The sequence below is a fragment of the Strigops habroptila genome, chromosome 12 (genome assembly GCF_004027225.2).
Source record: "Strigops habroptila isolate Jane chromosome 12, bStrHab1.2.pri, whole genome shotgun sequence".
Classification (NCBI taxonomy): domain Eukaryota; kingdom Metazoa; phylum Chordata; class Aves; order Psittaciformes; family Psittacidae; genus Strigops; species Strigops habroptila.
In genome coordinates, this window is record NC_044288.2 from 3363167 (window position 1) to 3388723 (window position 25557).

At 44.2% G+C, this 25557-nt stretch overlaps 1 protein-coding gene across 1 annotated transcript; it reads left to right on the plus strand.

Annotated features, from left to right (window-relative positions):
• The first annotated feature begins 2740 nt into the window (after window positions 1-2740).
• Window positions 2741-23821, plus strand: LAPTM5 (lysosomal protein transmembrane 5). Its single transcript, XM_030504703.1, has 8 exons — window positions 2741-2913; window positions 10027-10120; window positions 17605-17681; window positions 18373-18501; window positions 19025-19150; window positions 19707-19802; window positions 22603-22695; window positions 23033-23821. Exons 1-8 carry the CDS (start codon window positions 2827-2829, stop codon window positions 23105-23107), a joined length of 777 nt encoding a protein of 258 aa, XP_030360563.1. The 5' UTR covers window positions 2741-2826; the 3' UTR covers window positions 23108-23821.
• Window positions 23822-25557: the final 1736 nt, after the last annotated feature.

Below are 25557 nucleotides of genomic sequence, written 5' to 3' on the forward strand. Positions count from 1 at the left end.
CTTCCTACAACACTGATCTTTCAGCAAAAGTCTGGGTGTCTGAAGAGACTGGTATGCAGACCACTGAAAGGGGCCACTCAGGATAATGCTGTCAGCCAAATATGCAGTGGCATTCAGGCAGCACTGGTCTATTTGAAGCCAACAGCCTAGCCTGGGCCACACTTTCTATTTGTTTTTACACGTTGTGAACTAAGTTTGGGTATGGTATGCTCACACAAGCAAGCTTCTGTCTGCCTCTAAAAGGACAGGGGGGATTGCAAAGGGAAAGTACACTTTCCAAGCAAATCAGGTTCAAATTATAAACCAGCTTTTTATATTAGCAGGAAATACTTGATCCCCCTGTACCTTCGTTGGGCTGAGCCCACAACATGGCATTGACGGGAGGCAAACCCCAAAGAAAGCACATTTCATGTGGAGAAGGTAAAGCAAAACCTGTATTTGCAACTGATTTGCAAATGAAAGATGCTTAAACTGATCAGTTTCTAAAACCATATATCATTTTTAACCCTATTTCAAAAAGATGCTCCAGACATGCAGTGCTCAAGGCCAGGTTGAACAGGGCCTTGAGCTACCTGGTCTAGTGGGAGGTTTCCCTGCCCACAGCAGGGGGGTTGAAACTAGGTGATCTTAAGGTCCTTTCCAACCCAAACCAGTCTGTGATTCTACGCTTATGTTGTGATGTAGCTCTAGCTGCCGCAGGGATCCTGACAGATGCAGGGCTTATCGCTTGTGCTGCCTTTAGTGCTCGTTTACGGCTTTGTGCTTTCCCTGATTGAGAAGAGATTTCAATTTCATGTTTTACTATGGCTCCACCAGTGAATTTTTGCAGCCGGTTTATGGTTTTTAATAGTAGTTAGACGCTATGTTGAAAAATGTGCTAACCCCACCTCATTTTCAGCCTGAAAAGCACATGTCATAAAGGTGGCAACCAACAGTGATGTCAGAGTTTTACCAGTTGCAAGCCACGAGTGATTTGGTTCAAAAGTGACCTGATTTGGTTCAAAAAAATGACCTGGTTTGGTTCAAAAGTGAGCCTCAAGTGGTAGGATTTAGTCTAAACCTAGTCTGAAGTCCACTAAGACTTACAGCAACTATTCATCATTTATCTCCCATTCCTTCCTCAAGCTGCTTTCAGCCTCCTGCCCACCACAAGGCAGGAGTTGTACTGCCGTCCTCAGGGTTTTGGAGAATTTGAGCCCATCTTCTTTCCTAGCTTGTTGTGAGATTGGCTAAAATGTAGTGAAATCACCAAACAGTGCAATAAAAAAAGAGAGAATTCCTTATCTTCTTCTGGTCAGCTACACTTTGCTTTTATTTGCAGTTTCCCACAAATCCAAGACGGAAAAACACAAAGACATCCTTAAAGGGAGAAAAAAATAGAAGAGAGAACCATGTGACTCCAAAACTTGGGACTTAAGTAATAAACTGTCAGATTTGGTGAGATTCCAAAGAAAACCATGGGAATATGCAACAGGACCTAACTGCACTGACCCTGCCCTGCTGTGAAAAGTCTGCGCTGCAGAGATCCCTGGTTCTGGAGGCGGATGCTGGACATAAAGAATGGCCAATCTTTTGTGGACCATCTGATTTAAGTTACAAATTGACCCTGTCTTCGATGCAGTGTCTCCAGGGGCATTCAGCTACTTCTGTTTCCTACCATTGCTGCCCAAAACTCCTGACTGTCTCTAAAAACACATCACAGTGGAAGTTCAGTGGCATTTGGGAACAGCCACTCAGCCAAACTGAAGCTTTCCAGCACACTCCCATAACATAGCTGGACGTGTAGTGCTCAGTACAGATTTGGAGGGCTACAGAACAGCTAGTTCCTGGCATTGAGGTAGAACTCGTGCGTTTGGTTTCGTAAGAACAACCAAGAAAACTCTCTGCCTAAACACTGCAGGGCCCTGATGTTGGCTAGGAACAACCCTGGAAGCATGGAACAATAAACTCAGTGAGTACATTTGGGAGGATGAAACCAGGTATGCTGGTGCACAAGTCCCTTGAGAGCTTGTTTGAGTGTGCCCATCTCTCATCACATTTATTACCTCGCTGCTGGAGAGCTGTCACACTGCTGTGGCATTCCAGACCTTTCCCAGGGTGCATGGGGTTTATGAGAATGGCCATAAATATATAGCAAAGAGCACATTTCAGTGAGTTCAATCAGGGGTAGACAGTCTGACATCCTGCACAGTGGCTAAGTCACCAGGCTCAGATCTCTCTGGTGCTTTTCTTTTCCAGGAGCTGACTAACATAAATCACATCAGCTGTCTCATGAACCAGGAGCAAATCTGCAGATCTCTCAGCCAACAATCCTTCACCATTCTTCCAGTCCCAGAGTCCAGAGCTGCTCAAGCATCAGCTCCCAGGAGCAGTTCCAAGGAATGGTGACTTTGCTGGCAAGAAACAAGCCATTTCAAACTGAGGCACTTGGATGCTGCACTGCAAAAACAGCAGGTCAAGTTTAAGGTGAAATTCTTGGCCCCCTGCTTTTGTTTCTGATGATTTTTGTAGGACAAAACTGTACCCCGCTTCAGATCCCTCCTCTCCCCCTATTCCTCACTTGCTGGACACCACCTGCCCAAAGCAGCATTTGTGCTTACATTTGCCATCTGTAATATGCAAGCAGTCAAAGATCTGTTAGAAAAGCAACACAATTTTGCTTTCTTTATTATTGAGAAATCAAAGCCCTCATGTGACTGTGTAGATGACTTAACACATTTATAGACCAGGAAGGAAGTGGAGCTGAACTACTCGCTTCGCTTTTCTGTGGGACGGTTGCTGCAAATTCAACCTCCTTAACTCACAGCTGTGCAGAGGGAGCAGAAAATGACTGCCCAAAAGACCACCAAGCCCCCCAAATGTTGCTTCTTCAACATCAAGACAGCAACAGTCGCTCTAGGGATCTTCCACATGGTAAGTTACAGGACTGAAAGGGGGGGATAGGGAGAGGGAAACAAGAAAAGAGAGGCAGAGGTGTGATCTTTGCAGAAGGTGTCATCATTGCAAATCATAAGGTTTCCTGACTGTTGACTTTTCTGTGTTCCCAAAAGAGAAAACACAATGATTCCAAAGGGATGGGCAAAAGAGGTGCAGGAAGGGGGGGGGCAGGAAGAAATTTATTGTACTGGGAGGGCTTTTTAACTATATTTTCCCTGGCTCTACCAACTGGAGCTCATGGAAATTCACTCTGCTTCCTGTTTTGCCCTTGCAACTAAATGCAAGAGCTCTTATCCATGCAGGGGTGTGTAGCTTGGGAGAGCTCAGCATGGCTACCTGGACCTGTCGTTTAGAAACTGGGCAGCACATTGGCAATGGAAACTCTGGGAGAGCTGAAATCAGGAAGCACTGCAGGGAGGAGGGATTTGGGCCCCAATCAAGCAAAGGGTGGGTGGGCAAAGCTGCCTTATTTCCCTCTCTACATCCAGTTGGACACTATATGCACCATTTCGGTTTCTGTTTGGAGCTGTGGCTGTGTTCAGCAGCCAGGCAGCTGGTGTAACCGCTCTAGGGTGGGCACAGATGGCATCAGGCAGAGGCAGAAGAGCATGAGGGACGTTTCTTCCTCACCGCCTGGTTGCTTTCAGGTGGCTTTAAGTCACACTGAGGATGTGGTTTCTCGCACAGCAGAGGCACTTAAAATAATCCCATGTGCTGCATTCAGTGTGCAGAGTCACGGGTTGGGAGGCTGCAGGGTGATAACATTAACGGGTGGCTTCAAACCCGCTCCTTGTATAGGAGAAGCAGAGCTGTAGCCTGCAAATACGTGCTGGGCATGGCAGCTGTTACAGCCATGCCACGCATGGGAAGGACATGCCATGGTCTGCCTGCAGCACCACTCTGATTCCTGGGGCAGCAGAAGCAATCCAAGCTGCCGGAGAAAACCCTTGTTGCACCATAGCCCCCACGTCACTCACACAAAGCCAAGGCAAGAATCTGACATCCTGGTTTAATGGTTTTGGACTCCATGATGCCATGCCTGCGTACACTGGTGAAGGATTCAGCTCATGAAATGAAAGGCAAAGGAAACTGGAGATCAGCTGGTTGCTTTTTGGGGGTAATAAGATAAAGGGAAAGCATTCCATGAATGATAGGATTTTATGAACACACAATGAATCAGCAGCACTGCGGGTTGCTGGAGGTAGTGACCAAGGCAGGTGGTTGCGCTTGGGTGCAGTGCAGCATCTCTGCACCTCCCTGGTTTGGGAGACGAAATGGTCCCATGCTAGCTTAGAGCAGGAGAGCAGAGAAACATGGGTCTGCACCTCATCTTCATGCAATGTAACCAGCAGCATCTTTGCCCTGGCATTACCTGAAAGCCAAGCACTGCAGTAGTATTTCCATGCCATATTTTAGTCATTTGGGGACCTCAAAAACATTATAAGGTTGGTTAAAAGAATCATGTGATTTTATAGCCTTTTTTGCCTTCTGATTTTTGAGCATCTAGATTACGCCCTGGGCAGGCTACTCCTCTTTTGCCACAAGCTCAAACCTTACCATCTCACTGCTTTAAAGAAAAAGAAATTGCTGCATTTCTTGTGCATTCTTACAACACCAAGACACAAAAATTCAACCATATCAAAGCTGATTTCTGCACAAGCACAAGCAATTTCTGACAACCAATTAAACATACAGCAATCACAGAGGGGTGCTCATGAACTGTTTAGAAATGGAACCCTGGGAGGAAGTATTGCCAAGATCTGAAGAGGTGCTGGCAAAATTAAAGGCCTGTGCAAAGGTGGGAAACACAAGACAGGGAACTACAATGCATTTTCTCCAGGGAGCTATGAGAGCGCCATGAGATGCGAACGATCTGTTATCAGTGGTGAAACAGAAGGACAGAAAATGAGTATGTTTTTTCCTAGCTGGGAGGGTGAACCATAAAACATAAAGCCTTTTTTGTCTTTCTCAGAAGTCAGTAAACGCTTTGAACTGAGGTGCATTTTTCTCCTAAGTGTCCCACCGTGATGCCACTAACAATAGAGATTCGTGATTTGTACCAGGGTGTGATGGAGGAGGGTGAGACACCACCGTTCAGTGCTGGTGGCTAGCAGGGAATACTTCATTACCAGTGACATCACATGAAAGATGTGTTTTTTAAGGGTTTATGGGTCTATTGAAGGCACTAGGTGAGTATTGAACAGCAAAAGGCAGAGAGCCTTGGAGTGAGCCTTCACAGTGCTCGCGGGAAGGAGTCTGCAGAAGAGGTTCAAAGGTCCACTGAGGATGGGCGAGAGAAGCTGCTTGTCTCTACAAAATGGCAAAGGCAGAAGTCATAAGACAGATGTCCTGAGTCAGCCCTGATGTCTAGCAGCCTCCCGGCCTGTCTCCAACAGCAGCCAGCAGCCACTGCTCAGAGAGAAAGAGACTGGAAGCAGGACAGGTACCAGGTGATCCCTGCCCTGTGCATCCTCTGCAGTCAGAACTTCTTGAGCTTGAGGTTACGTGAAAACGATCATGTTTACTAGCTGTTGTGTTTAATAACCTCCAGCTCTGTTCTGCTCACATTTCCTTTTTAAACATTTCTTCCCATGTTAGGCAAATTCTAGTGGAACATCTCTCTGGGTTTCTTTTACACTGAACCCCTTGGAAAACAGACTAATTTTTGGAGAAGGCTGTCTTGTCTTACTTCTTTAAGAGACGACACAGAATAGCAACCACTTTTTTCTCTACCTCTTCACCTTTTTGATCATGTAGCTGCAGCTGGGGAGGGGGAGGGAAAAAGAAAAGGGGATTTATAACTTGGCAGTGACTTGGATGATTTGTTACATCAATACTGTTTGTTTGTATCAGTATAAATTATTGCTGTGGGTCCTAGGGATGAATCATAGTGATGCTGGGGGATAGTAATACTATCAAACGGAAGCTCTCAGGCTTTGTGGCGGTGTCTTGTCCTCCTATAAATTAGGTTTGTCTCACTGCTGATCTCTCCATAGACAGTTGAAGTAAATCGTGGGCATTCTCAAATAGGGAGGCAGAAGGAGATGAATGAGGAGAAGACAGAGTTGTATGATTAGCAAAGCTTCGCTGGGTGTTGTGAGGTGACTTCAAAGAAAGCATAGAGGAACTTGTCTTTCTGCTCATCAGCTCCTCCCAGGCATGAACAGAACTTGTTATTTGACATTAGCTTCAAGAAAAAGGCTGGAAAGTTGCTTTTGTGCATGCAGGATGGGTGGAAAACCTGCAATTCATTTGCTACCAGTCCTTGGTTAGAGCCAGAGGAGGTCTGAGAAAGCGGTATCTGTACTCGGTCTGGCCTCAGTTGCAGATGAGCTCTTTTTTTTGGCATCTCTTTCACTCAAGGAGCAGTCTCATCTCTGGAACATTCCCCAGGTCCAGTCCTCACCTGTGGACGTGACTTGTGTTGTTACAGAGCTGCAATACATTGCGCTTCCATCAGGCTGCGACTGACCCAAGATGTTTAGAAGACCTTGTGATGCTCCCTTACCCTCCTGGAGCATCTCTGTGGCACAAACAAGATGGGTAGAAGGAGGCAGCAGGCAGGAAAAGATAAAATGTTTTGAAAGGAAACCAACTGGGAGCTAAAAACATTCCTCACTGCATCCTATCCTGCCACAACAACCACTTGTAAATTAAAACAAGCTCTGAAAGTACCAGCATTTATATGTGGTGCTATTTGCCCTCAGAGTGCTGGACATCACCTGTTTGTGTGCACTGCTGTCAGAAACCTTCACAGCACTGCATTGCACTGCCAGAGCAGCGTGCCACTGTCCCAAATGACCCCTGTTCCTTGTGGTTTCAAGCTCTTCTTGCAGAGAAAAAAGAAAGGAGCAGCAGAAACACCAAGGCCATGTGCATAAAGATAAATTATTTGGAGATTAGTCAAGCTGCACATATTTCAGAAAGAAAAAAGCACATGAGAATCTCTAAGAGCAGTTTAACCCCACTGCAGCTGCAGCAGAATTATTCGCCAGGGAACCAGGGCTGCATGCATCATGCTGGTAAGATTCTGCTTTGCAAGACACCTCCAATTTAACAGCCTTGATTTAATGACTACCTCAGTCCTACGTAGTTTTCTGGTGTTACAGATCTTTTACCAATAAATGTGAAGCACTCCTTTGAAATGAAGGCAGCAACAAGATGAGAGGTGTCCTCCAAAAGTTGCTGCTGGAGGAGACAAACTAAGAAGGACTGGCTGGTGCAGGGGCACACTGAGTGCTGGGAGGTAAAATTTCCTATTCTAAGCCTGCCTTTCTCCTGTTGTGACATAGCAATAAGAAAGGGAACTGGATGCTTGTCTGAGCAGTCCTGTCTCTGAAATGGGAACATTTTGGTTTCTTGTGGAGCTGAAGGGTGAATCTTGAGTTAGAATATACATGGTCTTGCAGAGTAAGGAGTGCTGAGCAGACACCACATCAATCTTCCTCTATCTTCTTCTCAAATTGAGGTGAGCAGCCCACCGTAGAGGTTTCATCACCTTGCGTGTCTATTGTCTACAGGAATAAATGAGATTGTCACATGCCAGGCAGCAGCGTGTCAAAGCCAAAGGCAGGTGATGGAGAGGTCCTCACATGGTACTTGTGATGGAGAGCCAAGGGAAAGGCCCAGAGATCATTGCCTGTTTTATCTTGCTGCAGTTCAGTGGCTCATTATTTCTATGCAAAAGCTCTTTTAAACAGAAAGTTTAAAACTCAGCTGTCACTTTAAAAGCTTTCTCCTTAACTTTCAGATTGGGCTTGGGTTTTCTATCTGACATGCGCTTATCCTATGTGACTGCAGAGGGTCTGGTTGTGTGACTCATTTCAACACCTGCAAGGAAACCACAGCCTCTTTTACTCTACTGTTCCCCTCTTTGATAAGATGTTAGAGATGGTTCTTTATACTGAAGTTTAGCCTCTGGCTCTGCTCTGGCTGTAAATCTGGGATGGGAGCATTTGGGAGCATCTGGGATTTGATCTCCTGCTTTAACTCACTTGTCTTTCAGGAATGAAACTGATATTTAGGACTCACGTCATCCGTTTTGCTCAGGCCTCCATTTAATAGAAATCTGAAAAAGCAATTTCTTCCTATATTTCCCATGTTGCCAATTGAGGGATTTGACCAGCAACAGCCACAAGGGAAGTGAAATCTCTTTGGTTTCATGTACATGAAACCTCTCAGATGAGCTAGGGCACTTGAAGTCAGCATATGATCTTCATGTGTAGTTAGTTAAGAGATCCTTCACATCCCGGGGGGGATCATCAGGTGTAAGGAAACTTCAGATCAATCCAATTTCATCCTTGACAAGTTTCAGTGCTTCCATGGGACTTTAAAGGCTGTTACATTAAACTGAATTCCCGTTAACTTTCTTGTGTCCCCATGTAATGAGATCTAGATATTGCCAAGTTCATTTACTGCATGGCAAATAAATGAAGAACAAAAGCTCTGTGTCTCATGTAGCTGTTGAACAACCTGATACCAGATAGGCCAGGAGGAAACATGACACATCCTTTCTTCCAACTCATGCTCTAGACAGTATTTTAAATTCAAAGGGAAGGCTCATGGTGGGACACAGGGTTCCAGTCCCCATTGCAGAAAGAGTGTGACTTGGTGGATGATCACTCTAGAAGCAAAGGGCTACCATGGAGGTGCTACAGCTCTTTCAGAAACTGCACTTGCAGCTTGTGGCACAGAAAGTTCATCAATTTGACGTCAAAAATAGTTTCTAGGTCTTCTGCAGCTAACACAGAGACAGTGAGAGAGTCTGCATTCAGTTCCTGTCTTTGCCATCCCTCCCAGCCATGCTTCCCCATTTCTGGGGCAATGCAAAGCCTTCCTTTCCATGCCTCTATGTTCTATGTTTGAGTGCAGTGTCAGCCCTAGCACATCTGACTATACATTACTCCTGTCTGAGCTCTGTCTGGATCTTGCATAGCATCTCCAACCAAAGACAAAAACCATTCTCTGTTCTGCTCACTGATCAGTTAGGTTTGCCTCATCCCCCTGCAGATGCTGGTTTTGTGTTGTTTCCCACACATAAAGTGTGCAAACATGAGCACAGACCACAACAGTTCCAGTTCCTGCTTGCCTGCGTCACTTCTTTAAGCGGTTGTTGAAATGAAAGGCTGATGTAGCTATTGTGGGAAAGTTGCTTCAGCTCTATGGTACGTAAGCTTGTGTTGATCTTGGTGGCAGATACAAACTTGCTTCCCGCATCAGTGTGGGGTGACTCACAGACAGAGGTTGTGCGGTTCAGATAACATTGGCTTCTGTCATTCATCTCTTCACAACAACCTGTTTTTTGTTGATGGTGCTTCTGTTGATGGCTGCTGTCCCTGGTAGTCTGCAGAAAGGGCTCTCCCAGTGCTGGACCTGGTGTTGGTGAGGACATGGACCTGTTGGAGTGAGTCCAGAGGAGGCCATGAAGATGCTGCGAGGGCTGGTTCAGCCTGGAGAAGAGAAGGCTCCAGGGAGATCTTAGAGCAGCTCCAGTGCTAGGACTGAGACCACAGCTCTAGACCTCACTCCATCTCACAGCTTGCTAAACTCAGCATGGAATGAACCCTGGGGTCTGGGGTTTGATTGTTCAAATCAGAAACTTGGAGGAAATCATTGTGGCTCAATGTGAAGAAAAGCACATTTGGAAATTTTTCTCAAATAAAGAAGGAGAATTATATTTTTGTCAATGCATAGCTAACCTTAGAGAGATCTTCATTCTTTTTGCGTTTCTTTTTACACTTTAGAATACCAATGTTACATTTAGCTCAATTCTGAAGCAAAATGCATGTTCAAAATGTAAATCCAGGACTTTCCAGATAAAAAATGTTGAAGCAAAACTCATTAACTTTGTATTTTCTCCATCGTGCTTCAGAAGCTGGCAGAAAAAGTTAAACCCAAACCACTAATAACCTGGTAACTTTTGCCTCAGTACTTTCTTGTACAGGATTTGAAACCCTTCATGTCTGTCTCACTTGGAAACCAATCCTGCATTAAGGACTGTAGCCACTGCATGCTCCCTGGAAACAAATCTGTTGATAGGAAGTTGGCCCAAGGCCCACTGAATTGTGTCTTTTGCGTTTGTCCTCCTAGGTTATGAGTGTTTTGCTGCTGATTGAGTACTCCCTGGAGGTGGCGAGTGGGAAAGGCTTTTGCAAAGACCTGGACAAGGATTACTACAGAATTGGTAGGTCACCAGGATGCTGGAAAGCAGCAAGGGTCTGTGGGGTTGAAAGGGAGCCCACGGTCCTGCATTGGTCCCTCTTTCTTTTTCATCAAAGAAAATTGGAAACTGGTGTTCACAACAGATGGGCAAAAGCTCAGACCCAGAGGCAAAATTTAGGATCTAAAGATTTGGCCTTGGCTGTGTTGGCTTTTTGGAGCCCAGTGTGAAGCCCAGAGAAGTTGTCTTTCATTCAGTGGATCAGGCCATGAGCCCAAACTCTTCAGTACCCTCATACTCCTTCAGCTTCCCACTCCCTCTGCAATACACTTTGCATTAATCTGACAATCTTCCTTTCCCCTTCTCTTTCTTTTCACCAACTGTAGATCATTTAGGCCTTACACACACTGATGACTTCCTTCACATATCAGGCATTTTCCAGCAAAACACTGAAGTTTCTGACCAGCTCCTCAATGGACCAAGTCTGACCAGTGAGCCAGGGGTCCTGGAGTGGGGAGAAATCACAGCCCCACACTACATGCCATAGGTGAATGGGCTACCTGACATTGCCACTGAGACCCTGCCCTCTATGCCATGGAGCCATCCTCTTATCCATCATGCCATGCAGGGGTCCCTCACCTCACAGCTGAAGGCACTTCAGAGAACCCCACCAACCCACCTCCTTTTCCCCCTCGTCCCTTCAGCTCCCATCCCAGATTTTCTCAACCCCTGCTGTTTTTTGCAGAACATTACTTGTCTGAAAGAAGCAGCCAGGCTGTTTCATATCCCATAAACAGTCACAAGCATCACATTCAATCATGGTTGATTGAATTCCTATGGCTTGAGCTTGGAAGGATCTAGCTTAGCTTTCTTAGATATCTCACATTGGGTGAGATATCTCACATTGGGTGCCATTTAAAATAACATAACTCCCCAAACCTCAAATATTACTTAACCAGGCTAATTCTGTGTGAAGCAAACACAGGGTACTTTTTCCTTTTCTGAGTCACTTTTCGATATAAAACCACAAGTTGAGACAACCCTTCTCTGCGGTGTGCAGAAAGACGGAAACCAGGCTCCCACACCCTGCATTGTCTCTCCCTACAGAGAAGCCTCATAGTCAGAGAAAAACGCAACTCACAGCAGCAAGGACTTGCCTGTTCCCAGCTTTTTCAGTGTGTCCTTCCCCAGGCTTTAAGGATGCACAAAGAGACCCTCTGTAGGTGGAGGAAAAGGAAACCAAGTACAGCAGATCTTGCCTGTCCCCAGGGTAGGACTTAGACATAGTAGAAAGAACCAAACCAGGCACTGTCTGGGTGATGTTATTGCTAACAGATGGGTTCACATTCTTCAAAAGAGCCCAGCTGGGTTTTAGGAGGCACCACTGTGATCCATCAAGACTGTTTCAAAAGGCATCAACAGTGAGCAGAAAATGGAAATCTGGGTAAGTTCCTGCTAATACAACACCAAGCAAGGGTCTGCTGTCATCTTTTACATGGGGCATTACTTCCAAAGTTATCCAGTCTGGGTCGGTTGGAGGCTACTTTGCTTCGCCGTGGTCCACAGAGGTCCCTCTGCAGCTGTGGCTCAACTCAACGCCCAGTGTAGATTTGCATGATGACTGCTTTGGAAAATGCTTTCTATGGAGCATTCCCATTAGGGCAATATGCAATACACCAAACAGGCTCTAGAACCTGGCTGTTTTCTGGGTGTCTAGGATCATCACAACATAGGTAGGAGAATCCACTCATCCATTCCTGTAAAACACATTTCTAGTTTGAATTTTACAAATGAAAACTGAAGAACATGATTCAAGTGTGACTTTAAGGTCTTGCTGCCTTCTTTTGGGGTTGGTTTTTTTGTTGGTACCTGGCTTGGCCATGGGCATAGCTGGAAATAGTTTTTCCTGATGGTGGAGTCTGCACATGCATTCTGACTAATGCACTAATGTGAGCTGCTGAAAACCAGCCATTATATTTGCAGATCAGTCTACATGCCCACAGAAGCAGTTATGTAAAAATGACAATTGTTTTTCATTATTTTTTTGCAGAAAGATCATCCAAGGGCAATAATTTTTACTTTTCTTCACATATCTGAGTAAAATCTTCTTTAAAGAAAAAAAAGAAACCAAATTGTTGAGGCAGATTTTTCAGACCATTTCCGTACAAAGCCATTATACGCTTTAAAAGCAAAATGTGCCTTCCTGTGAATCTGGAAGGTTTTCTTTAAGAATAAAACTGTTGGGAATGAAATTGGCCCCATTTTTAACACCCCCCCCTCTTCCCACACAATCAAAATGACAGGTCTTCCCCCTCCTCCCTCTTCCATTTCCTCCTACACAACAAGGAACATTTTCTAATGAAATCCCCAGCACTTCCACTTGGCTTCTCTTCCCAAGCATTTCAAAAGGCTCTGCTCAGGAGATTGTATTTTCTGATTATAGTTGGAATAAACACAGGGCAACACTTCTATTTCCAGAAACTAGCAGGGAAGCAACACAGCAAATCAGTACAAAAAGTTCAATTTGACTTCAAAACCCAGATGGAGGAGTTGGAGAACAATTTGGGGAGAGGTTCTGTCGATGCCCTCAGCATCTGCTGCTCTATTTGTAGATCCTGCCAGATTAAAACACCTCTCAGAATATATAATGCTAACACTGTAATCATGGCCCAAGAACATAAACAAGACAAGGTTTATGGGAAAATGCTTTTCACGTGATACAGTAGGGAAAAAATACATGTAGGAGTTCTTTATAAGGAATCAGAGCTCCCTCAAGATTTCTCAGCAGTAAGTTTTGCTGCCTTAAAAAGAGGGTATGGGGTGGCCCTCGACTTCCACAGGTATGGTCAGGGAGGGGAAGGAGAATTGGAATTGTAGGTTTTTGTGATTGCTGGGGTAATGGGAAAGGCGACTGGGAGAGCTGCCCTCAGAAGAGAGATGCTCTGTCCCTTGCAGCCTGCGCTCCTCACTTACATCTTGGCTTACAAGATGCCACAGGCACCACAGGACTGACAGTGCTCCTCTGAAATCTGCTTCTCAATGAAAGCTGACCAAGAAATTAACATAAGGCCTGCTGAAAATGTTGGGTTAAAATGGAAAGATGACTCATGTTCTTCTTTCTCTTTGGGAGCCTTGAAGACGATTTGCCCACCCCTTGTGGGGTCAATGCCAGGGTGTTGGCTGATCTAAAGTAGATGTAAATTTATTACCTAACTGCTATTTAAGAAATAACACAAGATTAGTTTGGCCAGGCAGAGAGAGCAGGAGACAGACTTTGCAGCATGGTAATTGCGGGCATTCTGTTGCAATTTGAAAGAATTCAGTTCACATCTCTATGCTGTATCTCAAGTACAGCATAAATTTGGATGAGCATTTGCCGTGCAGCCTCCCCCATTGCCAGTCTATTAGAAATCCCACCTTGAAAAGTTGAGAAGCCTTCCTAGCAAAAGTCTTCCTGGCAGTGCTTCATTCCTGAAAGCCCATGAGCTTCGACAGACGAGCTTTTCCTGCTGAAAAAATAAACCCAAAATGCAATCCCCCCCAAAAACACTTCAAATAACACCTCCTTACCAGTTCTAAGCTGCTAACATGAATGGGTTTCTGCCTTGAAAACATTACACCCCACTGCTTGCTGTAGGTTAGATCTTTAGGATGTCTTCAATTCATGCCCGTGCACAGTCTGAGTGTTAATCACTTTTATTTTTCACTAATGACTATAACGAGGCTGTGGACAAAGTACAACTGGAAAAGTTGTTCCAATTTCTGTCCAGCCAGCCAAGAACAACACCTCAGTTATGCCTGAAGACCTGTGTGCATAGCATATACCATATACTATGCATACCATTTCCTATGCAAAAGATACTGCCTCCTTCTCTGCTGAAAACCAGATCTGGTTGAAGGGACAGGAATGCTTCATTCCCTTGCTGGTCCTGCCCAGCCTTTGAATGCGGCTGTCCAGAAATAACTCCCTGCAGCTTATCAGCAGCACTGAATCAGACACTGCCATGCTTCACAATCTGTGAATGCAACTGTTAAACCACAGCTTTATGAGCCCTGTATGTATTTTCCATGCCAGTTCATTGGGCTATAAAGCAGAAAGGGTTTCTTTGCATTCATAAGAAATATTAGTACTCATTCAATGTCCCTCCTGGCTACCTTCAGGGCAAAAACCCTGATGTGAAGTTAATAAAAAATAGACATTTAGCAAATAAATGCTCTCTTTTCCGGTCGGATGGGCGGGTTTTTGGGGAACTACTTGCTAGCATCACAAGTATCTAGTGCAGCTCTGCAGAGGCTCTGTCATATGCCTCTATTCTGGTTACACCACCTCCCCAAGGAAAATGGCGTTTACTTCACAGCACATCTATATGCCTGCTCATTAAATTCCCTGGGGTCTCTGGGAGACTCAGGTAGTCTCAGAGGAATTGAATAAGAAAAAGCATAAGAACTAGCATCTTTCTTTATTTGTTGCCACTGTTTATTTCTGTATGCTTTTGGGAAAGGGTGCACCTCAAAGGGGGCTACATCTCACCACACACTGCCAGCAATAAAGTACCGCTGCCAGCATGGACGTGGCTGTGGAACAGAACTATTCTTGTAGGTAGGACATTCTAGGGCTATGAGAATGAAACAGGCTTTGTGAGGAGCAACATTTCTTCCCTGCCTGATGCTATAATCACTGAGCAAAGGTAAGGTGGATCCCTGGAGATCTCCAGTCCAACTTCCTGCTTGAAACAGGGCTGACTCCAAAGTTGCGGCATTTTGCTCAGGGTTTTGTCCAGTTGAGGTTTGCAGATTCCTCCAAATTAGAATTCCACAACCTCTCTGCATCCCTGTTCAAGACTGCACCACTTACTGTAAATTTTTTCCTTCCTTCTGTGTCGAATTTCCTTTATTCTAACAATTGCCTCTTGTCTTGAAATAACAGTCCTTAAGGAGCCCACACACCTTATACAAAGACAAACCCTGTTATTCTCTGAATACTCTGGTACTTTTTAAGGTGCTGTAGAGGAAAAAATCCTGAGACAGGCACCCAGATGGACATGGAAGAGGAATAGAGGGGAACACTGTGGAACGATGCCCCTGTGTTTGAGATTATACAGGCACTCAAGCTTGGTTCCATATTCCTAAATTTTGCCCTTTTCTGGGGGTTTTTAAGTACAAAAGAGAGAAACATTCATCCTATAAAGGCCAACTAAGCATGAAGTGAAATACTGAAGAGACTTCAAAATTAAGTTCTTATATTTTTGGACAACAGATGCTGGGCATGGAAAGAGGCTGTTAGTCCCAGTAACACAGTCTCTAGGGTCTGCTGTGGCCTCACACTTCAGGGAACACTGCTGGTTCTTGAAGGTTTCTTGCCACTCTGCCAGCCCTTGAATCATATGCATTTGGCCTTTCTATAACATGTACTGCATTCCCATCTTATGGAGGGTTTGCACGAAGAGCCAGAAGCTACCACTATGGAAGGGGGTCACTCCTTTAGCCCATCTGCTAAATGTGCTCCCACAAAGGAAGAAGTCTTTATGTTTCAGGGAAATCTTTGATTACTGAGATCAAATCCATTGGTACTAAAACATTCCTGGAACAGTGAGTTCTGCTGCCAGCAGAAAAGCTGGCTGTATTTGCTGTGAACAAATGGGAGGCAGAAAGCACCTGAAAAGGTTTTTGCTCTTGGTTTTCCTTTTCTCCCTATCGCTTTGTGTCTAGAGAGTTGTGGGGGTTTTGTTTCTTTGTTAGTTTGTTTCGGGAGGTTTCATGTAGGTTCTGCTTGGACAGTTCAGCTGGGTTCTGCTGCAATTAGCCTGCAGAAGCAACGGCCAGTTGCCCAATTAATTAGCAAGCCTGCCGAGAGAGCTGGAGCAGGAGAGCATGTAGGAAGAGGCAGAGAAACACAGCTGCCTTGAATCCAAGGAAACACTGTGCTAAGGAGATAAATCCTCTCATGGGCTAACTTTTGGTGGTTGGTTCTGGGAGGAAAAGCAAGGAAAATGGCTTCAGGTGGTTTGGGGTTTAATGGGAGTGTTTCTCATTATAGCTGTTCCTACAAAGGCTGAGTCTGTCTTTGTTAAGCTCTGTTTTTGTTTTGAGTTATTAATCTTTGGGGTTTTGTGAGCCAGATCACAGTCTTCTCTGTACCCTCCTGCTTCTGAAAGGTGGGTTTGGTTTTCTGCCTTGAAGCTTAGGCTCTTCCCATGACTCTTGTGAGCCGCAAAGCTGTGAGCAGCATCTTCTGTCCTAAAGCCCTCTCGCTGTTCCCCTCTCTGTTCTCATTCAGGGTTTGCTGGATTTGGGTTTTCTTTCTTTGCTGTGGCCCAAGACTTCTTCCGCTCCTGCACTTCAATTCTCATTACTTAGCGGTAAACGGATCCTGCATTTGTGGGGTTTTTTTTATCAGGTTATAAGTACAAGCTATTTTCTAGTCTCTTTTTTCCAGATGTAGGTGAAGCGTTGGATACTTTTGGTCACTCCCTGAAGTCTTGACTATCTGACACCTCCATGTGCAGCAACTCATGTAGTGTTGCTCCCTTTCTTGACATAAGCTATTTTCTTTCTTCTTTGAGGGATGCAGCCTCCTCAAATTGGTTTTCCCTTGAGCCCCAGAAGGGAAAAGTCTTCTCCTGCTTGCTCAAAGCTGGGGAAATGGTGGTGCATTTTCATGGGGAAAAAATGGGCAATATGGGACAGTGAAGGATATCAGAGCAGCTGGAATATATCAGGGACCCAACAGGCTAAAGCACAATTTCTTTATGAAAGCAAGTGAAAGAGGCAATGGAAAAAATAGGCACTAGATTTATTTAATAGCCATGGGATAAACTGGGTAGTTGGCAGGGAGGGAGAGCAAGCCAGTAATCAAATACTTCTGATGTTTGAGAAATACTGGGATCAGTTGCCTTAAAAAAATCAGAAAAGCTAAAAATTTGGCTCTTTTTCTAATAAAATTACACTCTTTATTCAAGCACTTGGGAGTTGGAGACCCCAAAAGGATTGTTGCTATTTTAAGCTCAGGTAAAGCAATAAGAAATAAATTGGTGAGTGAGCTGGAGAAGGCACTGTAACAGACTGTATGTTCTGCGGAGGCAGATAAAGAAAACAGAAGTATTTTGCCTTTGGATTCAGCTGCCCCCCTTTTTGTTTTAAGCAGCAAACCAGCTTTACAAAACTCCTCACACTGTCTAGACTCTTACGAAGACCAAATGTGTATACTGCACAGTGCAAGCAAGGCTTTGGTAGTCATCATCAGGGCACTCTGCAATACTAAGAGGGAAAACTGCTTCCTGGGAACTCCTCAGGAGGAAGCTTGGGCAAAATGGTCTTGTGGAAGGTGTCCCTGCCCATGGTAGAGGGGTCAGAACTAGATGAGCTTTAAGGTCCCTTCTAACTCAACCTATTCTGTGATTCTATAAGCAATTCTTTCTGCCAGCTTATCACACTTTAGCTCTTCCTTAGTGGTATAATTGGTATAATAAGCTTTTAGTAATGTGGTAATCACTTTTATTACTTTTTAGCTGATGTTGTTACCAGTTTCCTGTTGATCATCATGCTGCTTGTCATCAGCTTCAACCTCCTCCTCGGTGTGGTGAAGGTATGTTCTCCACAATGGCATTTAGCTGCTGGCTGAGGCCTCTTTGAGTTAGGAGGCATTAGAGGAGGGGACTAGAGGATGCTCACTGGAAATGCTGAAGAATGATCAGATAAGTGGATGAGTATATCTGCTCTATTACAGAGGGGGAAGGCGGCTGGTTCGCAATCTCAGGCTCCTCTACAAGGCTGCTAACCACCAGATTTACCAAATCTGGTGACGCTTCCATCACGACTATTTTTCTATTAAGGAATGGAAATGTTATGCTTTGGAAATAATGTTTTATTGCTGATCATTTCCTTGCTGTCGGGATCCAAGTCAGATCCTTCAGGAGCACTCTAACTCCCTTATTGCGTTGGGGATTCATTCCCCATTTCAGAAGAAGAAATAACCCTGCATTGGTGTAGGAATCCAGCCTTCTCTGTTATAGTAAACTCTGGGGACAGCTGATGGCATCAAGTGCTAATGTTACATAGTGAAAATTCACAGAAACTCTCTGAGGGGATTAAAAAATTCAGTGTTGGTGCCCTTCATTTTTTCCTAATCCGTTGTCACCACAGTATGTGGAATTAGATGCAGAATTCTGGGAAACTTTACTTTTGGAATACCTTAATATATGTCCTTTCAGGTATTGATAGCTGGTCTCATTCTCCCATTCAGAATAGAAATAACTGGCATTGCTTTTCTTTCTCAGAAGAGGGAACGTCTCCTGATTCCATTCCTTGCTCTACAAGTCATGGACTTTCTCCTCAGCCTCCTAACAATGTTCAGTTCCTACATACAAGTCCCTGCGATCATTTCTGTGTCCTCCCTTAGCCACACGGTAGGTAACAGCTCACTTCTGGGGTGGTTTTCTCTGTTCTCTATGAGATGGAAACCAATGCATAATGTAGGAATGAAGGATCATTATCTTGGGCCATGGTTCTTCATAGAAAAGTAGTTTCTATACTGGCTGGAGGCAGGATTCAATCCTTGGGGGCTAGAGGGTGTGTAAGGAGAACTAGTGACAGCTGGGATATTGTTCAGTTTCCCACATCTGGGAATCTTCCTGTTGATTTTATTGTCTGTTTCATGGCTTTGGGAAGGTCGTTCTGGGTGTGCCCATGCTAAGAAGGGCTTGCTGAAGATAAGCAGGGATTATCACCACCCAGCTAGAGGCCTCTTCTGTGGAGCTTGCATAAATCAGCCCAACAAGATGGTTTGCTCATCATTTTGGCTAGTATAAGTGAATTAAATAGCTTAGGCTGTCAATGTGAACAAAGCACAGGCCCCGTGTAAAATGTGGAGAATCTATAGAAGTGTCACAATCTCATAGTAATACCCAAATTCCCGTTCCCTTCTTGCAGCGGGGACACGCAAAGATCCCTTTCCTGGCTCTGCAGCTGCTGGACTTCTGCCTGAGTATTCTCACTCTCTGCAGCTCTTACATGGAGGTGCCTACCTATCTCAGCCTCAAGCCTTCAGACAATGGGGTAGGTGACAAGCAAGCTCAGCTGGTTTTTCATGCCGAGAACTCCTCTGAAGTTCCTTTCAGTGGCTGTGAAGACAGAGTAAACTTTCTCTGGTCTGTACGGTATACCCAGAACTGCTCTGTTTGATGACAAAGGAGGATTTTTCCATATGTTCTCACCAACACAGTGTTCTTGACTGACAGCTTGCTTTTGCTGGTGTTTCTTAAAAGTACACCTTGTTTTTCTCGTAAGAATCTTATGGATGCAAATGGCAGAGCAAAATGATTTGGATGGAGCCTGCATGCATGCATTGAAAATGCATAAACTTTTCATCTTTATTAAACAGTCATACTTTTAGTTCTCATTTAAATAGTCTCCTGAAAACCATTGCCAAAGGAGTGTGAATAGCAGAAGATAAAAAGTATTCCTGTACTCTTTCCAATGATGAAAGGAAGATGGCCTGTCCCACCTTTCTGAGAGGCAGGCTGAGAAACCTGCTGAGATCTCCTCCACTTTGTGTAACTCTGGTAGAAGGAACAAGCATTTATTACTAAGTCCCTCTCCCTCTTTTGCACAGGGCTTATTGCCAACTGTGGAGAAGTTACCAACAGAGGAATACGCCAAAGTGATGGTCACCTTCACCATTGCATTCATTGCTGTCCTCTTCCTGAAGGTAAATGGTTCCAGGGTCTGGTGAGGCTGAAATGAATCTCTCTTGCCTGAGGGATAGGAAGAACTGGTCTCCCTTCTCTCTCAAATCTGCCAGGGCATTGGAAAGCCTTGTTGGTCTCTCCCTGGGTATAATAGGAGCTATGCTTCAGCGTAGTGTCTGAGACAGGTCTAATATTCAAATCCCTGGTTTTATGCTTCTGCAGATGCGAGTTCCCATCCATTCATCTCTAAAAGGATAAGATGTTTGAAAACAAATATAGTGCTATTTGTGATAGCACTCTTCTGCTATCATGTGTCACAATAAATTAGATCATTAAGCAGCAGGTTAGGTCTTCCACTTGGGTAAGTAGCTGATTCTGCACTGATGTAAGAGGAGTTATGCACACTGATACCCTGAAATTTAATTAAAACCTGTGAGCTGCTAAATTCTGCTTACATCTCTGAAAACTCCACTTGTGAGATGGTTTCTATTCTTCTTGCTTCAATGGATCAGAGAACAGGGTTTTCGCTGAGGGGTTTCAGACCAGGTAAGAAAACCAGATCTTTCCAGGTACTTGAGCAGATTCTGTCACAGTGAAAAATGCTACTTGTTAGTTGGAAAGCAGTTTTATTCAGACTCTTCCCAGGTGGCCAGACAAGGCAGGGTGGAGTGGAATGTCTTGCATGATTGCACTGCAGACACTACTTTAGCTTATCTTTTAATATTTGCATAAACTGTGCAATAGGAGTGGAGATAACCCTGAAACCCAGCTGGCAACATGGGTCTTCAGCACAAGTCTCTCTGACCTGGCAAATCAGTTGATTTGAATTTTCCACAGCATTAGCTACAAGACTGCTTAACTTGCAATGACTTCTTGTGCTGGAGTTTGTAGGAGAAGGGTTGAGGGGAAGATAATAAAAGAAACAATGGACAAGCGTAAGTACTCCCCCAAACAAGTCATTAGGAACCCCATGCCTTAAATTTAGTGACAATTCCTCCCTTCTTCCATGTGTAGCAAAACCATTTTCATTGCAGAGTTCCTTCCAAGTGATAAAGATCTGATGAGGAATGTGGCAACAACCTGAAACATTTTAGACCTGAAAAGGCCATTTGGCCAATTTAGGGCACATTGGTTTCAATTCACTGAATGCCCACACCAAGGTAGTATGTAAATATGTTGGACTAGCCCAGGATCTGTTTGCATAAATTGACTTGCTTAATGACCTATCACAAGCATTTATTGCTCTAACACTAAATTGCTGTTTCTGTGTATCTGGTGCTGTTTGCCTGCCAACTTGCAATTACTGTCCCCAAATAGTTCTCTGCATCCAATTCCATAGCATAATTCAGCTAGAAGGTGGTCTGTCAGATGGAGAGGTGATGGGACACCTGCCTCACTGAATGCCTCTGCCAGTGACCTTGTATGAGACCTGCAAGACTTGGCTGTCCCTTCTAGCAGGAAAGACTTCTCTGACAATGCTAGGGGGATGGCAACGCTCCTCTCCCTTGTTTCTCTCACGTAACACCACCCTTTGCAGGGAGCATGTCCTTTTGCAATGTGGAAGTCTCTCCATGCAACTTCACAGCTCCTCACCGGTGTGGTAGCTGGGTGTATATTTACTTGTAGATCCCCAATGGTGATACAATCAGTTGTCCAAGTCTAAGTTCCTTGGAGATGCAAAATATTCAAAGGGCAGAGAGAGTGATGGAGTGACGCTTACATAGCACCTTCAGGGCAATTTCCCTTGCTGATCTGTGTGTCCACAAATAATCCTTATCTCGCCTGAGTATCATAAGAATGGTGGTAAGAATGCAGAAACTAAGGGGAATAAAACATTTCTGATGGGAAATGAAAGGAAGGCTTTAACATAATTGCTTCTGAACTAGCTCGGTCTCTATATGGAGAGGCTTTCGGAACAGGGAAGGATTCTGCAGTATTCCCTAATGGTGGTCAAAGTTTGGATTTACCTCCTCATGTCTGGAAGTTTGTTTGAGAGATGGATTCCTTCAACTCAGATACTTCATTCCTTGTTCTCATTCTTTATCTTGGCTTTGTGTCAAGGCAAACAGTCCTCATTGTTCTGGGAAGTCCTAAGCTTCATGGCTTGTTCTCGGGGCATATAACTCCCTATGTTCCTTTGAAAATGCCAACTGTTTTTAAAGCAGAACTCTTTGGCCAATAAAAACAAGAGGCACACGACTCTGCCTACCGCTGCACAGAGTAGGGAAAATATTTATTTAATATGGTATGTTTCACAGGCCTTGCTTATTTTCTTCTGCCACAATCTGTCAATCGATTCATTTTTCTCAGAAAAGCTCTATTTATTGCATCTTGTAACTCGGAGAGGTGCAAGGCAGCCTTGTCAGGAAAGTGTAACTATTGCAAGCATAAGGCAGGATATATATAGGATTTTGTTGAATGAGCTGACCTTTCATGTCAGTGTTAGTTGACCAGGGAGCCTTGGATCTCTGGGAGGAGGATGTTGTGCCCAAGGTGCTTTTCTGAGACATCCAAATAACATGAAAGACATGCTTTCCTTTCCTGCCTGATGACATTGTATGCTTAGAGGTCTTAAGCATGTGCTTTGTATTTAATGGTATTACTAGTCCTCTTGACTTCCCACACCAGTGTATTGTTCTGAATAGATAGAGTTGGCACCCTTCTAATGAAGGATCAAGAGAAACTGTCTTCAGGTCCTGAGACAATAGTCCCTGGCTTCTACCTCCAGAGAAGAGAGCAGGACAATAGCAGGCTGATGGCAAAAGTAGAAATGCTCTTGTTGATGTGCAATGAGACGGCAGACTTGCCTTTCCTTTTCAGGCCTATATGTTCAAATGTGTCCTGAGCTGCTTTAAGTATATTAAAGCCAGCAAGAGAGAGGAGGTGAAAGTTGACCCACAAGCAGTTGAAAAGGTGAGTAAAGACTGCTTCAGATTTATATCATGAAAGGGCATGGTTTAGGCTGATGAGATGCATGATGATCTTTACTTTTGCTTCTTTAGTGGTGTGAGAGATTGTTCAGCCCTTCAAATGTGCATTAATAGGTTTCCAATTATAACGTTTCCAATTGTATTATATTCCTTTAACTTTTGGATAAAATCTTTCAATGCCAATGGTATCTGCAAGGAACCTGAAACTGGCTTCAGGCAAAGCACATAAATGGAATATATCACTTGTATTCACTGATCCAAGATCAAATGCAATTGAATCCCTTCATGTGATTGCCATAACTAATGGTCATTTCTTTCAGGCTGTGCTGCCATCATATGAGGAAGTCTTAGAGCTGCCTTCCAAGGAATCCCCACCACCCTACGTAGCAATCTAAGCCTCACTCATGGAGAGAAGATGACATCTGCATTGCTGTTGGTGGCTCTTACTCCTTCTGTCAGATAGTCAGTCTCATTGAAATGTCCTTACTTCATAGCAATATCATGCTTATTACAGTCCAGCTCACTTTATGAGCCTACAAAAGTGATGGTGGCCCACTGGAGTTAGTGACTTGTTCTACACTGGCAGTTTTGACTTGATATTACCAAGTTGCAGTGCTAATTTTAACTAACTTGGCACCAGGCACCACAGGGGTTCCCATCACTGGCCTCTGACATCTGGCTAATGTGAAGTGTAGGCACTGGCCTGAATCCCTTGTCAGCCTTGCTTTATGCCAACAAGATGCTGTTTCTCATCTGTCTCACATCTAAATCAGCAGCTGAGACATTTAAGAGGTGTAATGGGGGGAAAACAAGCAAGAACCTTTTCACTGAGATAGTCCAACCCTGAAGCTATGCTAACCAGCATCCTTTAACAAGGACCCTATGGGAAATGGATCAGCAAAAGAATTAAGATTTCAAATGAACGATGATGCAGCTCTCATCCTGTCTGCTTATGGTGATGATTAATAGTGTGTTCTTCAGAGTATGCCACAAGCTGGAATTGTCACAGTACTGCTCTGCCATTTTATACCTGAGTGTTTGCCTTTTATTTTGCTTTTAGTGTGACATGAAAGATGAGTTTCAATTAAAAAAATAGTTAATGGCTTCAATGCTTTGATGTCTGATTTCCGAATGATGCTGTCCTTGCTGCCTCAGAATCATAGAAAGGTTTGGGTTTGAAGGGACCTTAAAGCGCATCTAGTTCACTTCTAACCAGAAGAGGGTTACTCAGTGTGAATCAACTGAATTGTGTTTAAAATCCATTTCCATCTCTTTTAAATGGTTCAAATTCTACCTCCTATTAAATTCCCATTAATAATTCTCTTGGCTATTTAGTTACTGCAGCAGGGTTAAACATTCCTTAAGCCTCTTGGTTTAATTGACTATGATAATACAGCTAAAGCAGCTAAAGTACGTTCAACACAGGGCTTGCAGTGATGGGGTTTGTTTCAATGTGTATGAGGAGTCAAGCCTTCAGGTACACACCTGATCTTCTAAATGAACCTGATGTTTTGTGGTTCTTAAGCCAGACGATTCTTCTGCTTCATGCAGTATTTTCTCTCCAGGGCTCAGAACAGTTTGCTGTGAAAGCCTGGCTCAAAACCCCCTGAAATCTGATAAAATGTATAGATTTATTGTGAGTTTCCAGCCAGGTCAGGGGCTGAGTTCTAGACGGGAAGTGGTTTTGGTTTTCTGCAGTGTTAGATGATTTGGCCAACACAAACTGAGCACAAGCTGTCCCAAGCCTGTTAATAAGTCAGACGATGGTGCTATCAATGCTGGTTTTGAGACTGATAAAAGACTCTTTTAATATGCTACTGTTATACTGTTTTCTCTTCTCTAAACTGATTTACTGATGTTTCTCCAATATAGGCTGAGAACCAATTCACACAAATACGCTTAAGGCTGGTCCACACATTGCTTTTACTTTTGCAATGCAGAGGAGAAATGAGCAGCTATTTTTTGATGTAGACAGTAGATCGAGCTGATGATCTCAGCACTGGCAGAACAGACATGTAAGAGGGATGTGACCACTTTCAGAAGCAGCAGCATCTCATGGAGATGGAGATGTTCCAGGATTCCAGAGATGTCCATTAGATTACCTGACTCGCTGTGGCTTTTTCCCCCATCCCACCCATAACAAAGAATCCAGTGGAGAAAGGGCTTTTTGCTCTGAGTGTTGAGTGCTTCTCTTTGTTCAATTTCTTGTTCTCTAAGCATTCTGGTGCCATTGCCTTCAGTCAGAGGAGACATGCCTTAACCTCTGCTCTCAAAAAAGAAGTAACCAAACAGGCTTCACTGGTCCCTCTATTCCACAGAAAGGGAAACTGAGGCATGAAGGAAAAGGAAACAACTCATGGAATATCATGGAACCAGTCAGAGGAGGGAGGGAAATTGCAGAAATGGTGAGAATGATCCTGGTCTTCTCTCAAAACCAGGCAAGAAAAACCTCTAAAGGTCTAAGCAAATCCCTAGAGACTGGCAGGTATTCCTCATGGCTGGGTGGGACAGAGTTGTGCCCTATGCCATTGCAAAAGTGTTTCATTTTATTGAGACACATGAGCCCTCTTTGAGGCTCCTTCCCTCAGCCTTGGGCAATGCTACAAATCCCAGTTACCTGCTGGAAGTGCTCCCATGCACCATTCACAGCCTTTTAGTCAAATGTTAGATAAACCTGTCCACTGATGGGAAATGTTTCCTCGTGGAGGTAACAAGCATTGATTGCTCCAGCAATCCAGGCCACAGGTTTTTGTAAGGCTCTTTTTGATGGGGAAACTCAGTAAAATTCCTGATTCTACAAATCCTCCAGGATGTTAAAGAGTTCCGAAGCTGGCAGAAAACAGTG